This window comes from Pongo abelii, chromosome 2, assembly GCF_028885655.2.
Source record: "Pongo abelii isolate AG06213 chromosome 2, NHGRI_mPonAbe1-v2.0_pri, whole genome shotgun sequence".
Classification (NCBI taxonomy): Eukaryota; Metazoa; Chordata; class Mammalia; order Primates; family Hominidae; genus Pongo; species Pongo abelii.
The window spans coordinates 168419409-168435193 of record NC_085928.1 but is presented as its reverse complement, the minus strand read 5'-3'; the positions used below and the strand labels follow the sequence as shown (position 1 = coordinate 168435193).

At 47.6% G+C, this 15785-nt stretch overlaps 1 protein-coding gene across 2 annotated transcripts in view; it reads left to right on the top strand.

The window, feature by feature from the left end:
- The first annotated feature begins 471 nt into the window (after positions 1-471).
- RARRES1 (retinoic acid receptor responder 1) overlaps positions 472-15785 on the top strand; it is a 34857-nt gene continuing 19543 nt past the window's right edge. The window contains exon 1 of one of the 2 annotated variants that reach the window (XM_002814235.6): positions 472-811. In XM_002814235.6, the coding sequence (XP_002814281.3) occupies positions 536-811 (276 nt within the window). In that variant the 5' untranslated portion in view covers positions 472-535. The remainder of the gene's footprint in view (positions 812-15785) is intronic. The other variant, XM_054552920.2, reaches the window with a different exon arrangement.

Below are 15785 nucleotides of genomic sequence, written 5' to 3'. Positions count from 1 at the left end.
CCACAGTGGCTGTGCCACGAGGAGCCCCATCAATGCCCCCTGCGGCCTGCCCCTTTCTCCGCCGTCCCCTTTCACCTGCTGGGAAATCACAGCCCTAAGGCTTGGAGAATCCAAGCAGTTTCCCTCTAAAACCCCAGGGTTGCGAAACGGCAGGGGAAACGCCAAGTCCCTGAGCTGGGCTAGGGGCGCGGTACGAGGTAGCACGGGTAGGCCGCGATTCCTCGGGGGAGGCGTCCCCACTGTCCCCCCAACCCCGACCCTCTCCCCACGCGGCCTGGGCCAGAAGCACCCGGCCCCGCGCTGCGGAGGTGATGCCGCATCCTGGCACTAAGCCGGGGCAGCGGGGAGGGGCAGAGAGAACCCAGGGGCTGCAGGAAGCGTGGAAAAGGAGTGGCCCCATGGGGACCCGGGCTCGCTCCAGACCTTCGCCCTGGGGGCGGAGGGGAGGGGCCCACCACGGCCTTATTTCCGCGAGCGCCGGCACTGCCCGCTCGGAGCCCTGTCTGTCGGGCGCCTAGCCAACTTTCCTGCGCCCATGCAGCCCCGCCGGCAACGGCTGCCCGCTCCCTGGTCCGGGCCCGGGGGCCCGCGCCCCACCGCCCCGCTGCTCGCGCTGCTGCTGTTGCTCGCCCCGGTGGTGGCGCCCGCGGGGTCCGGGGGCCCCGACGACCCTGGGCAGCCTCAGGATGCTGGGGTCCCGCGCAGGCTACTGCAGCAGGCGGCGCGCGCGGCGCTTCACTTCTTCAACTTCCGGGCCGGCTCGCCCAGCGTGCTGCGAGTGCTGGCGGAGGTGCAGGAGGGCCGCGCGTGGGTGAGTGCGGAGCGACGCGCCGGGGCACGCGCCTACCTGTCTGCGCACGGCACTGGGAGGTGACAGCTGGGTGCGCGCGCCTGCCGGCCCAACAGCTGATCCGCCAGGGAAGGTGCAGTGCGTACGACGCCCGGGGAGATCCCAGCTGCGCCTGGTGCCCCCGAAGTATCCCAGGGCGTGGAAGGGGCCCTTCGGTGCACAGCGTCTGCAGAAATCTGGCTCGTTCCTTCCCGCATTTATGAGGCCATAGGTTTTTCACAGGGCAGCGCTCTTGACCGCTCCCATACCTGGGAGAGAGATGCTTTGGGAAATTGAGGAACAGGCTGAAAGGGCAACATTTAATTTTGTCTGGAGGTACCCAGAGTTGGTTGCTATGTGGGTGCTTATTGTGCCCGCGCCCTACTAGTGGTTGCAGCCAAAGTTTTGGGCGGGATTTCCAAAATCTAAGCCAGTAGCCATACCGTACCGCGGACGACTGTCTCTTGTTAATTGCAGTCCACCACGCTAGGGCTTCGGGGTAATGTGGTTGGAGTTTACACGTAGGCCGGGGCAGAAACCTGCTAATGCTGGCGTCTGCTTTGATCTAATAGAAGTGAGTGAATCCGAGCTCAGTGTTCTATAGGAACCGAATGAATGAGAACTTTGCAACCCGTTGTTTGGTTGCTGATTTCAAGGCATTGACTGTAGGAATTGCCTCGTATGTGTGAAGCTACTTTGCGTTCTTCATCCTATAGATTACAAAAGTTACAGAACTACACTAAGTCTGTCCCAAAAGTAAAGTTGCTCCTTCTACAACCCCCAGATATTCCACAAAGCCTGCAGACACACAGCCTCAAAGAATCTGGAATTGAGTATCCCATGTATTTAATAAATAGATGGAGTTTTAAAGCGTAGCAGCAGGATTTTCATTTAACAGTGCCGAAAGCCTGGTAGCAGACACCATTGGAAAGTCCTTCAAGAAGCTCAGCCTCGGTTCTTCAAAACTTATTCCTGCACCCGGCACGGCTATATTTATTGAATGATTAAATCAAATTGTTCCTAGAAAAAGGCAACCTGGCCGGGCGCGGTGGCTCACGCCTGTAATCCCAGCACTTTGGGAGGCCGAGGCAGGTGGATCACCTGAGGTCGGGAGTTCGAGACCAGCCTGACCAACATGGAGAAACCCAGTCTCTACTAAAAATACAAAATTAGCTGGGTGTGGTGGCACATGCCTGTAATCCCAGCTACTTGGGAGGCTGAGGCAGGAGAATCGCTTGAACTCGGGAGGCGGAGGTTGTGGTGAGCCGAGATTGTGCCATTGCACTCCAGCCTGGGTAACAAGAGCAAAACTCCCTCTCAAAATAAATAAAATAAAATAAAATAATAAAGAAAAAGGCAACTTGGTGGGGCATGGTGGCTCACGCCTGTAATCCCAGCACTTTGGGAGGCCGAGGTGGGCAAATTGCTTGAGCTCAGGAGTTGTAGACCAGTCTGGGTAACATGGCAAAATACCATCTCTGCCAAAAATAAAAAAATTTAAAAATTTTAAAAAAACTTAGGCGATGTGGTGGCGTGGGCCTGTAGTCCCAGCTACTCAGGAGACTGAGATGGGAGGATTGCTTGAGCCCAGGACCCCAGGACCTGGAGGTTGCAGTGAGCAGAGAATGCGCCACTGCCCTCCAGCCTAGGCAACAGAGCAAGACCCTATGGGGAAAAAAAGAGAGAGTGAAAGGGAGGAAGGAAGGAAGGAAGGAAGCAAGCAAGCAAGGAAGGAAGGAAGGAAGGAGCAACTTATTCTTGTCACCTTTTTTTTTTTTTTTTTTTTGAGACAGAGTCTTGCTCTGTTGCCCAGTCTGGAGTGCAGCACCGCGATCTAGGCTAACTGCAACCTCCGCCTACCAGGTTCAAGCAATTCTCCTGCCTCAGCCTCCTGAATAGCTGGGATTACAGGCACGTGCCACCATGCCCGGCTAAGTTTTCTATTTCTAGTAGAGACGGGGTTTCACCATGTTGGTCAGGCTGTTCTCGAACTCCTGACCTCGTGATCTGCCCGCCTGGGCCTCCCAAAGTGCTGGGATTACAGGCATGAGCCACTGCGCCCGGCCATCTTGTCACCTGTCTTAACAATCCTTGCTGTCTGAGATACAAAAAAGTTCAGTTTTCCTAGTTCAACAGAGCAGTGAGATAATGGAGCTTGAGAACTTTCTATCAAGGTAGGCGAGTAGTAGCCAAAGCCCAGAGCCTAAAGAAGTGGCCTCTGAGGATTTGCTCCCTGGTTACCAGGGGCAGGATTCCCTACAGAAAACCAAGCTCACTCAGATTTCTAAGGTACACCAGTTTTCAATCCCAGAGATTTTTTTTTCCCCTTCCAAACCCATTTTAAAAAGGAATAATAGGCTGGGCGCGGTGGCTCACGCCTGTAATCTCAGCACTTTGGGAGGCCGAGGTGGGCAGATTACAAGGTCAGGAGTTCAAGACCAGCCTGGCCAAGATGGTGAAACCCCTTCTCTACTAAAAATACAAAAAGAAATTAGCCGGGCATGGTGGCAGGCACCTGTAATCCCAGCTACTCAGGAGGCTGAGATAGAGAATTGCTTGAACCCGGGAGGCGGAGGTTGCAGTGAGCCAAGATGGCGCCACTGCACTCCAGCCTGGGCGACAGAGGGAGACTCCGTCTCAAAAAATAAATAAATAAATAAATAAATAAAGGAATAATAAAATAGCTTGCATTATCATGCACTTAGTCACCCCCTTGAAAATAAAATAAGATACTTGACATCCTTCATAAAATAATCAAACCAGCTCTCAAAACCTGAGTGAATAAAGTAAAAATTCCCAGCCCCTGCATTGCCCCAATGACGATGCAGGGGCTGGGAATTTTATATAAGTTACATAAATCTTAAAGAGGTCTTAAACATCATTTAGTCCAATGTCTTTGGGAAAGGTTATTTAAGTCTTTTCTGGCTATTTCCTTGTTTGGAATGGAAATAATTCATGTTCTGCCAACAATATCAGGTGGTCTAAGGAGTCATATGAGTGCCAATTAGAAAGTATAAAAATGTGAGTTCAGGGGTAGTCTGTTCATCCATTAGCTAGGTATTGAATGCTTACTCTGTGCCAGGAACTGGGCTAGAAGTGTGGCCTAATTCATATTTAGCATAGGGTCATTAAGGAAGGCCTCTTTGAGATTCCCTCAGTTTTGAAGCACTCCGCTGCCTGAGTGAAGAGTGTAGACACACCTACATGGAGTTTTCAGTGTAGTCATAAGAAATTCCTGCCTCCATTATAAGAGCAGTCATAGCACTGGGGAGAAGTAAAACATGGGCCAGGTGCGGTGGCTCCCGCCTGTAATCCCAGCACTTTGGGAGGTTGAGGCAAGCAGATCACTTGAGGTCAGGAGTTTGAGACCAGCCTGGCCAACATGATGAAACCCCATCTCTATTAAAAGTACAAAAATTAGCCAGGCATGGTGGTGGGTGTCTATAATCCCAGCTACACAGGAGGCTGAGGCATGAGAATCACTTGAACCCGGGAGGCAGAGGTTGCAGTGAGCAAAGATCATGCCACTGCACTCCAGCCTGGGTGACAGAGCGAGAATCTGTCTCCAAAAAAAAAAAAAAAAAAAAGGAAACCACGATTGATCTCGAAACTCAGGTTTGCACTTTACCCAACCAGTGCATTGCTGGACTGAGTGCTCAGTTGCTGCACAATGTCTATCATCCATCCAGAACTGACCCTGAGGGGCGAGCAGGTAGCCAGGTAGGGGAGAGAAGTGTAGCTCATGGGTATCCCTCCCAATTCTAGGGGTCACTGCATTCCTTTGTAAGATGAGAGGCTGAAATGAAGTCAGAGTTTTTCAAACTAAGAGCTCACTAGGGTTATAAAGCCAATTTAGTGTGGGATCCGGTTTTTTTTTTTTTTAATTAACGAAATAGTATAGACTACAAACGATTAGAGTGTATTGCAAAAGCAAGGGTAAGTAGTGTCTCCAAATGTGTTTCAGATATATATGTATGACCTAGGTCATAATGAGAAATGCAGTTCTTGCTGTGGGTTGCAGCTTTAAAAAGTTTTGAAAGCCTTTAGACTAAATGATGTTTAAGACCTCTTCTCGCTCTGAAATTCTTTGATTCTATAAGCTGTTGGCGCGTCAAGTTATCTTTCATTTTAAAAACACTGTTGCCCTCTGGTGGTGAAATGCAGCAATAGCTGTGGTAGTAAATTCAAGGAAGAACTAAGTGCTAGCTGGAGTTGGGTGGAGTGGAGTGGAGGAAGTGTTGTTTTGTTTTGTTGCTAATTGTAGGCGAGATCACAGACCACGATTTGTGTTCCCTCACTGCCCCCAACTGATGCCTTTCTTACCTGGCCTTACACTACCTTTCCATAACCACTGAGGCTTTTACTTTTCTAGTATTACATGGCATAGGCTCAGGACCCACAGTTGGAGTGGTGGGAGATTTTGGATGGTGCTGAGCGATCTTATGCTTTCCAGGGTTTCCTGGATCATCCCCACAATGTTTGCCCTGCTCCTGACTATTCGAGGCTGTCCCTTCCTTGGAGACAAGTCTCCTCTTGCCACTCAGCAAGTGCTGGGACCACTGGCTCTATGTGGAGCATTTGGTGAGAGGCCGGCCTTTTACTAACATTTTGAGAAACTAGCTGAAATCTTCAAGTGCACACACTCTATAAGAAAGTCAACCCATTCTGGAATCCACTATTGTTTAGGAATTGGCCACTTAAACAAAACACCCTCTGACCAGGCCAAGACCAGTGGTTGGAAACATACTTTAAACAGTTGATCAAAGCATATGGGGAGAGGGGAGCTATGCCCATACCTTAATTGCTTCAATTTAAAATAAAATCTGTAAGTGTACATTTATCATCTATCTTTTGATATAGGGCCAAGGCCATTTAATTGGAGCTCCTTCCAGTCTTCGTTGGTCATTTCTTGCGTTGTTATAAAGGAATATCTGAGACTGGGTAATTTATAAAGAAAAGAGCTTTGATTGGCTCATAGTTTTGCAGGCTCCCCAGGAAGTGTGGTGCTGGCATCTGCTTCTGGTGAGGCCTCAAGGAGCTTACAATCATGGTGGAGGGCGACAGGGAGCCAGCATGTCACATGGCAAGAACAGGAGCAAGACAGCAAGCGGGGAGCTGCCACACACTCAGGCAACCAGATCTCAGAGCAAGAATTCACGTATCACCAAGGGGATGGTGCCAAACCATTCATGAAGGACCCACCTCCATAATCCAGTCACCTCCCACCAGGGCCCCCTCATCTCCAAATTGGAAAGCACATTTCAACATGAGATTTGAAGAGGACAAACATCCAAACCATATCACAGTTTTTCTAGCAAGAAAACACACCCATGGGGAATCGTTTGTGGTTTCCATTTTTGTTTACTTATGGTGGAATGAGCTCTCAAAGAATATGCCGAACAATCCTCTGCTTTTACTTTTCCTTGCCTAATCGCAGCTTATTGACACCAATTCAACAGCGAAATTTCTCAAGCATTTAACTTGACTTCATCGACATGACATCTTTGTTTGTACCCGCTCTTCACCAGTTTACATAATATTTACTTATGTAATGAGGTACTAAGTACATCTGATATATGCAAGTTTGGGAGCAAAGCAGCTGGCTTTGGGTAAGCATCAGGCCAGGCCCATACAGGCCACTAGGCAGGAGCCCGTGCTCTGGGGTTCAGGCCACCGTGGGTCTGACAGCAAGCATGGAGCCCTGTCCACCAGGCCACAAGGCAGTTAGGAGAGCACTTACTCTGCTATGAAATACTTTATTCCTTTGTGATTTCTCAATCTATAAAGCACGTTAATACAACATAATTTATTTAATTACTGCTCTTGAGGTCTTCTCTCCATTAATGTCAATAATTTAGAGGTGATCATTCAGGAGATTAGGAAAGCAAAACATTAAATTGTCCATAGAAACAAAAACTGGAGAATTAAAAAGGCTGCAATGAACATAGAGGGAGAAGATAAGTAATAAAATACTCAAGTGAACTAGTCTTAATTTTCATGTAAGGAAAGCTCCCAAGGGTTTTTATAGGCATTAGGAAAGAACGGCAGGGAGGGGGATATTTGAAAGATAAACTAGGATCTCTTCAGTGCCCTCACACTGCCCTAAGGATGAAACATAACAATTCTGAAAGCGCAGAAGAGACAGGCAGGAATCTCTCCTTCCAGGCAATGTTTGTGCTGAAATAGCACAGATGTGCCTACAGTCTCCACCCCATCACCCACCACAGCACCCACCTGGTCCGCAGACTTGATCGCAGAGTCTGGGTCTAGCATGGGGTGGGAAAGGCCACTAGGTCCTGGGGTTAAAGCTTTGACTTTGACCTCCTTTGCACTTTGGCTCAATCTCCTAAGCTAACTGCACCCAGATGAGCTAGCCAGGAGGAATTTTTTTTACCATTTTATAATAAATTGTTTTTAAACCACAATTTTTTTTTTTTTACCAGCCCACAACATTTTCCACTTGGCTTTCCACATGTGGAGTCATAGCCAAGGATGCATGTAATCACAGAGCATTAGTAATGTCCCACATCAAGACCGGCGGTGGTGGGTCATGATTGTTGACTGCCAGAAGTCTGGCTTGGCTGCAGACTCATCCTTTAAGGACCTAGGTTGTTCTGCTGGAGACTGCATGTAAATAATCAGCCCACAACGACGGACATTGTGAGGCATGGAAGGTTATACATACACACACACTTGCCCAAATCCAATCTGACACTTGATCTCACTTGCTGTTAAGCAGTATATTACCCCAGAGATGTATGACACTTATGTGACCTCGGCATTTATTTGCCTTTTTGGATGGTGCCTCAGTTGAAGAATGTTTCACAGAGGTAGTCCCACAGTGGCTGGGGACAGTAGCCATAACAAGTCCACTCTGGCTGACTTGCTATGGTTGTTCAGGATGTCCCTAGCCAGAAAAATCAAATTACAAAAGGAAATCTTCCTGGGCATGTTGGCTCACACCTGTAATCCCAGCACTTTGGGAGGCCGAGGTTGGAGGACTGCTTGAGCCCAGGAGTTCAAGACCAGCCTGGGCAACGTGATGAGACCCCATCTCTACAAAAAATAAGTTAGCCGCATGTGGTGGCACACACTTGTAGTCCCAGCTACTTGGAAGGCTGAGGTGGGAGGATCACCTGACCCTGGGAAAGTTGAGGCTGCAGTGAGCCCTGACTGCACCACTGCCTTCCAGGCTGGGCTAACAGTGAGACCCTGTCTGGAAAAAAAAAAAGAAAGGGAGTATTGTACCATGGCTGTGTATGGGATGTATGTGATCCGTGGTCATCCCAAGGGCACATGCTCACACAGAACTTGACATGAAGGATCACAGTAATTCTGTATCAGTATTGTGTCCTATTGCTGCTATAACAAATGACCTCAGATTTAGTGAGTTAAAACAACACAAACCTACTCACTTATGGTTCTGGAGGGTAGAAGCCTGAAATGGGTCTCCCTGGGCTAAAATTAAGGTGTCTGCAGGGCTTTGTTCCTTCTGGAGGCTCTAGGGGAGAATCCATTTCCAGCTTCTAGAGACGACCTGTGCTCCTTGGCTCATGACTCCATCCTCCATCAAAGCAAGCAGCATAGCATCTTCTGATTATGACACTACTGTCTGCTTCTCATAGGACCCTTGTGATTACATTGTGCCCACAGGAATAATCCAGGATAATCCTGTCTCAAGGTCCTTAATCACATTGGCAAAATCCTTTTTGCCATGTAAAATAACATAGTCACAGATGCCAGGGATTAGGAAGTGGACATCTTTGGGTGCGGGGTGTGGGGGGGCATTATTCAGCCTACCATACCCAGTGTCCAGGCTGGCTGTGAGCTCCTGCAAATATTTACCACTCTGCCTGACATATGCCGGTACCCAGAAAATGCAGCTCTTGCTCCCACCTCCTGTCTTGCTGACCTCTGCAGCCTTGCTAACCTCACATGTGAACCCACCTGCCCTCTCCTCTCTATCTCAGTACTCGACCATAGGCTGCTTTGTCAAAGCTCTTGAACAGCCAATTTTCTTTCCACTCTGCCCACGTGCTTGCCTATCCCAAACGAGATGGTCAGCTTCTACAGGGTGCAAGGTATTATATCATGTCTCTATCTCCTTCATTGCACTAGCACACAGCCTGCTAGAGACAAATCTTAGATATTTGTTAAATTAAATGAAGGTAGCTGGAAGGGTGCTGATATCATTGAGGCACCCGGAACAGGGAGACAGGCCAGGACCCAGCCCATTCCCATTGCTCCCAGCAGGAGAAAAGGAGACCTGAAGCCTCATGTCCTGCTCTCAACCAGCCTTTTCTGATTATCTCCACCTGAGGCCAGAGGGGACCTGGAGGGGGCAGCTGCTTCTGGCCACTTCCACTCGCTTCCTACTCCAAATCAAGAACGTGGGACCCAGGGTTGGCTGAGAGAGAGGACACACAGTATTCTGGCTTTCCTCTCCACTGCTACTTAGCCTGAGAAAGCAAAGCATTCGCACACAAATGGCTCCTTGGGCCCCACTGCCTGGGCCTGATCAGAAGGTAACTGACTTCTGTTCCATAAACTGTATTTGCTTTATCTGGCCTTGCCCGAGAGAAGGAAAATGCAATAAAAGGATTCCAGGGTATAATATAATATACTGATGCTGTCTCCATCTGGGACATAAGGATAGCACAGCAATTTCTATGCACAAATGAGTTGTTTACTTGTCTCCAACCAAGCCTGACTCATAAAAGTAACCTTATAAAATGAAGAAGTTTGCTTTTACTGGAATAGCCTGACATTTATGTTTTCTTATCAAATGTGAATGCTGGAAGCGACATTTAGGAGCTGAGTCTGTTAAACCAGTGAGTCCCAAGATGCGTGGAGGGAGACTGGAATTACCTGTGAGCTCGTCCCCACCCACCCACTGCCAGCCTGAGAACAGGAAATTTAACGTTGTCACAACCGGCACTAACAAAACAGAAAGGACCGAACAGCCCTTAGCAACCAATGACAGACACCGCAGGGAGGGGGAAAAATGGGAAGTGTTTTCTCTAGAGGAGCTTTGGGCAGAATCATGTCTTTGGAGACTCCTCCATGGGGTGGTACACAGCGAGATTTCTCCAGGACACCATCCGTGCTCTTTTATTTGCTCCATGTTTTTGTGATGTTTTGAGAGAGTTTAAAGGGGATGTTAGATTTTTTTTTTTTTTTTTTTTTTTTGAGACGGAGTCTCGCTCTGTCACCCAGGCTGGAGTGCAGTGGTGTGATCTTGGCTTACTGCAACCTCCACCTCCCGGGTTCAGGCCATTCTCCTGCCTCAGCCTCCCAAGTAGCTGGGACTACAGGCGCCCGCCACCATGACCAGCTAATTTTTTTATTTTTAGTAGAGACGGGGTTTCACCATGTTGGCCAGGATGATCTCAATCTCCTGACCTCGTGATCCGCCCACTTCGGCCTCCCAAAGTGCTGGGATTACAGGCATGAACCACAGCGCCCGGCCAGGATGTTCGATGTTTTAAATGTGCTCTTAGAATACATAAATACCTATTCTCTATCCCTCATCAAGTTCCTCGGGTTCATTTCTAACACACCCAATATTTCAATGACTTTACCCAATCTTTCCAATATTGGAAAATATTTAAATATTTTAATATTTCAAATTGACTTTATGCAATTTTGGTGATTTTATGCAATATTTCAAAAAAAGTGGCTAGTGCCTAATGTAAAGATAGTGCAGACATCTACTGGAAGAAAAATCTTTGATCCATTAACATGAAAACAAAGCTTTGTGGTTTAGTATAAACAGCTTTCACTGAAAACAGGACATCACATTGTAGAGTTGCTATTAGAACGAGCAATTTTAACTTCTTGGTGCATATACAAATGTCATTATAAAACAAAGTAGTTATCCATCTAACAGGAAGCAAGGAGGGAATTTTCTTTAAAAATTATTTTAGTCCAAACTGCCTTCTTCGTGTTCCTTCTGGATACTCTTTTTATTTTTTTTGAGTTTCATTCCTGTTGCCCAGGCTGGAGTGCAATTATGCCATCTCAGCTCACCCGCAACCTCTACCTCCTGGATTCAAGCGATTCTTCTGCCTCAGCCTCCCGAGTAGCTGGAATTACAGGTGTGCACCACCACGCCCAACTAATTTTGTATTTTTAGTAGAGACGGGGTTTCTCCATGTTGGTCAGGCTGGTCTCGAACACTCGACCTCAGGTGATCCGCCCCACCTCGGCCTCCCAAAGTGCTGGGATTACAGGCATGAGCCACCACGCCCAGCCCAAGTGTTCCTTCTCGAAGAACAGCACATACTGTGTCACCATGGAGTTTATCAGTTGCACCTGCTGAAGCAGAGGGTAGACCTGCCACCTGCACTTTCTAAAGTATCATAACCTGATTCACCAGAAACTCCAGGGTCCTGAAGTCACCACACTTTGAAAGAACACTCCTCCATTTCATTTGGTCCTGATGATACTCTCAGGCGTTTGGAGAGAATTAATGGTCCCGGCGTCAATCTCCTATTTAGCGGTCAGCTGTATCCTAGTGATTGTCATCTGATCTGCATGTCACTTCCTACCTGCACCCCTTAGACCTTCAGTGGTTCCACTCAGTAGCTAGAGAGTTCTCCAAGTGTGGTCCCTGGACCAACAGGATCAGCATCATGTGGAACTTGTTAAAATGCAAGTTCTCAGGCCCCACCCCAGATCTCCTGAATCAAAAGTCGGTGTGGATCCAGCATGCTGGGCCTTAGCAAGCCCTGTAGGGGATTGCATGGCACACTCAGGTTTGAGACTCACTGCTCTAGAATGAAGTCCCCATAAGAGACCATCTCTAATCGGATCCCCCACCCACCATTGTAACCTCAACCCCAAGTCTACCCTGACTTAATCTGCTAACTGCCCCAGGCTGGTCTGCTAGCTTCCATACCCTGGTGCACACGCTACCTTTCCAGAGCACCCTCTCCCTCTCTTGGCTTGTCTAATCCTAGTCCTTCCTGGAGATGTCCTCACCTGCACTGGGTTATACTTTCATTTATACCTTGTCTGAAAGGGTCTGCATCCGGGGGCTCCTTCTAAAGTCTTAGATCACCTTTACTTCCATCTGTTATGGGTTGAGGTGTGTCTTCTAAAAAGAAATGTTGTATCCAAAAAGTTCTAACCCTCAGTGACTAAGAATGTGACCTTAAGTGTAAACAGAGTCTTTGAAGATGTAATCAAGTTAAGATGAGGTCATACTGGATTAGAATGGGCCCTAAATCCAATGGCTGGTGTCCTTATATAATATTAACGCCATGTGGATATGCAAACAGACTCAGAGGAAGACCACCATTTAAAGATAAAGGCGGCCCGGAAGATCCCTTGAGCCCAGGAGTTTGAGCTGCAGTGGGCTATGATTGCACCACTGCACTCCAGCCTGGGTGAAAAGAGCAAGACCCATCTCAAAAACAAACAAACAAACAATAATAGAGGCAGAGATTGGAGTGATTCAGTTGCAAACTAAAGAATGCCAAGATTGACAGCCACCACCTAAAACTAGGAAGAGGCAAGGAGGGATTCTACCCAGAGTCTCAGAGGAAGCATGGCCCTGCTGACACCTTGAGATTGGCCTTCTGGCCTCCAGAGCTGTATGAGAATAAATATCTGTTGTTGTAAGCCACCTAGTTTATGGTACTTTGTTACAGTAGCCCTAGCACACTAATACACACACCATGCCTGGGGAAGGTTTGGAGTGGTTCTTTCCACAGGGACCTTGGTTACAAGCACAGTCCAAGAGCATCCCAGCGCGCTCTCTCTCTCTCTCTCACACACACACACACACACACACACACACACACACACACACACCAGCAGCCAGCTTTTATTCTTCCTTTTCTTAGGGAGGTTGCTGGGCTCTATTTTTCTGTGCAGTCCTGTGCGGTATTTGGGAAGAACGGGGCTCTGCAGGCCAGTTTTCCTGCTTCCTGTGTTGTGACTTTGGCCAATTCCTTAATTTTGGTCAAGTGCCTCCATTTCTTCATCCTTAAAATGGTGATAACAATCATACCTACTAAAGGGCTTTAGTGATATAATAGGTTAGTATATGGGTACCAAGTTGGGTTGGGTGAGGCACATAGTAAGAGTACAACATGTAATCACTTTTATCATGATTCCCTCCGATGATGCTTCATATGTAAGCACTGAATGAATGCTTAATATTGATTTGCTAAGGATTTGAGGATCATTTACCAAAAAATAAATAAATAAAATCTAGTGTGATGAGTTCAGGTCTTTGAAAGCATTCCACTGTACATTCTCTCAAACAGGTCTTTGAAAGTGGCCTGTTTCCCTCCAAACTGATTGCAAATCAAACCAAAATCAAAGTGTGGATCAGTCACTAAGGAGTACATGGTGGTATGGCGTATGAGGAAGGGGAGGTGGAAGGTTTATGGGGAGGGGGATGGGACTGCCTCTTCTCACTGTCCAGTGGGGCCAAAAATTCACCTGTAAGATAAACATACAAAAAGTAAGGGCTGGGTGCAGTGGCTCAAGCCTGTAATCCCAACACTTTGGGAGGCCAAGGCAGGTGGATCACCTGAGGTCAGGAGTGCGAGACCAGCCTGGCCAACATGGTAAAACCCCATCTCTGCTAAAAACACAAAAATTAGCCGGGTGTGGTGGCAAACGCCTGTAATCCCAGCTACTTGGGAGGCCGAGGCAGGACAATCACTTGAACCCAGGAGGTGGAGGGTGCAGTGAGCTGAGATTGCACCATTGCACTCCAGCCTGGGTGAGAGAGTGAGACTCTGTCTCAAAAAAAAAAAAAAAAAAAAATTAGAGCATAAACCATGTTATTAGTGGCCCATGATTATGAAGAATTTAGTTCCAGGCTGTAGTATACAAGTCTTCTTTTATACATAATTTTTTTTTAATCTACAGTGAAGAGCTACTAATTTATTCCTTCAGGTTATACAGTCATATGGTCATTTGCTTGCTTTTTCTTATTAAATAGCCCTTTTCCGAAAAATATTGGAACGATGTGCTCTGTCTTTGGCTGTGTTTAAAGAAAGGGATGTCAAGTTTCCTGATCTGTTTCACAGATGGGCAGTTCTGGCAGTGTGTTGGTGAAAGGAATGAAATCACTGTAATCTATATTACAGGAATCCTTCTTTCCTCAGGAAAGCTAGAATTGTTGGTCACCTTTCCTCATGTCAGATTTGGCTGTTTCAAAAAAGTCTACTTACTTTTTTCATGGCTTTGAATTTAATGGATTAGCTTTACACCATGTGGCTGTAGCAACCTGCTGTCTAAGTCCCAGAGGGAGCATCCCTGGGCAAGACCAGAAGTCTTTATAAGGTGAGTGCCTCCAAAGCCCCACCTCCCCACACGGTGCCTCAGGGAACATCCTTATGAGTCAGTTTCTTCACGGACCTCCATCACAATTTCTCTGGGATACATGCCCAGAGTGGTATTTCTAGGTCACAGGGCATTCACACATAAGCTTGATTTGACCACGTACGCCAGATTGCATATGCCAGACTGCAGTCGTAAAGCCCCAAACCCCACCCAGCAATGGGCCCTGTCCACTTTCTGATTGCCAGTCTACTAGTGGTACTGTACTAACTCATTGCTTATTTAATTTGCATTTTTGCATTTCTGTAATTACTAATGAGTTTGAGTAGGCCTTCAGAGCTTTGTTAGCATACTTAATACATGTAGGGTGCTTAGAACAGTACCAGGCAATTGGCCCAATTATTGGGCTACTTGCATTATTCTGTACACACAAGCATCTTTTAAATGACACAATGTTAAAAATGTTGTTTTAAGGCCAGGTGCAGTGGCTCATGCCTGTAATCCCAGCACTTTGGGAGGCCGAGGCGGGCGGATCATGAGGTCAGGAGATCAAGACCATGCTGGCTAACATGGTGAAACTCCGTCTCTACTAAAAATACAAAAAATTAGCTAGGCCTGGTGGCATGTGCCTGTAGTCCCAGCTACTCGGGAGACTGAGGCAGGAGAATCTCTTGAACCCAGGAGGCAGAGGTTGCAGTGAGCTGAGATCATGCAACTGTGCTCCAGCCTGAGCAACAGAGCAAGACTCTGTCTCAAAAAAAAAAAAAAAAAAAAAAAAGTTGTCTTAATATAAAATGTATTCTAGTTATGATTTCTGATCTTGAATTACCTGCTTATTTTTTACTTTCTGATGGGACCTGGGGTTTGGTGGTTTATGACTGCTCTCACATGGCTGGTGGGAGGGTGGCCTGCTGCAGCCTGGCTGGGGGGCAACCTGGCATACTTGGTCCACCATATGCTTCTCTCCATTTCCACCGTCCTCACCTTGGCTCCAAGCCCTGCTCCCTCTCCCGCGCACCCTCAGCCAGCCTCCTGCTCTCTCTACATTCACTCTGCACAACTCCTCACTCCCACATCATTCTCCACACTCCAGCTAGAGGGATCTTTTCAAAATCCCTCCTTCTGGTCCCTGGCTTTCCATTTCTCTCAGGACAAAATCCTCTCTGTGGCCTGCAGGTGTGGCCCTAGTCACCCAGTCAGCCTCTTACCGTGTCCCAGCTCCAGCTCCAGTCTTTCTGCCCTGGGGCCCCATGGCTGCTCCTCAGGCCCTTGCCAGCTCTCCTCCCCGCACCAAGACCAATTCCTTCTTCATCTTCAGAGTTCAGCTCAAATGTTGCTTCCCTGATCCCTAGACTAGACCAATTCTCCAGCTATCCTCTCATAGCTCTTAAGTCAGCCACAATCAAATAATCAATCCTACAATGCTCTATTTAAGGCCCTCTCCCGCTAGGCTGCCTGGAGAGCGGCTGCTGCTGTTTTGCTGTCTTTCCTGCACCCAGCACAGTACTTGGAATAAGGTAGAAGCTGAAATCATGGAGTGATGTTGTTGAACATCAAGGACCCCTTTATCACAGAACATTTTAAATCAAGGACAGCCAAAGTTCAACACAATCCTAAAACCACTGGAGAGCAAGTGCGAGACACTGCGTCCAGA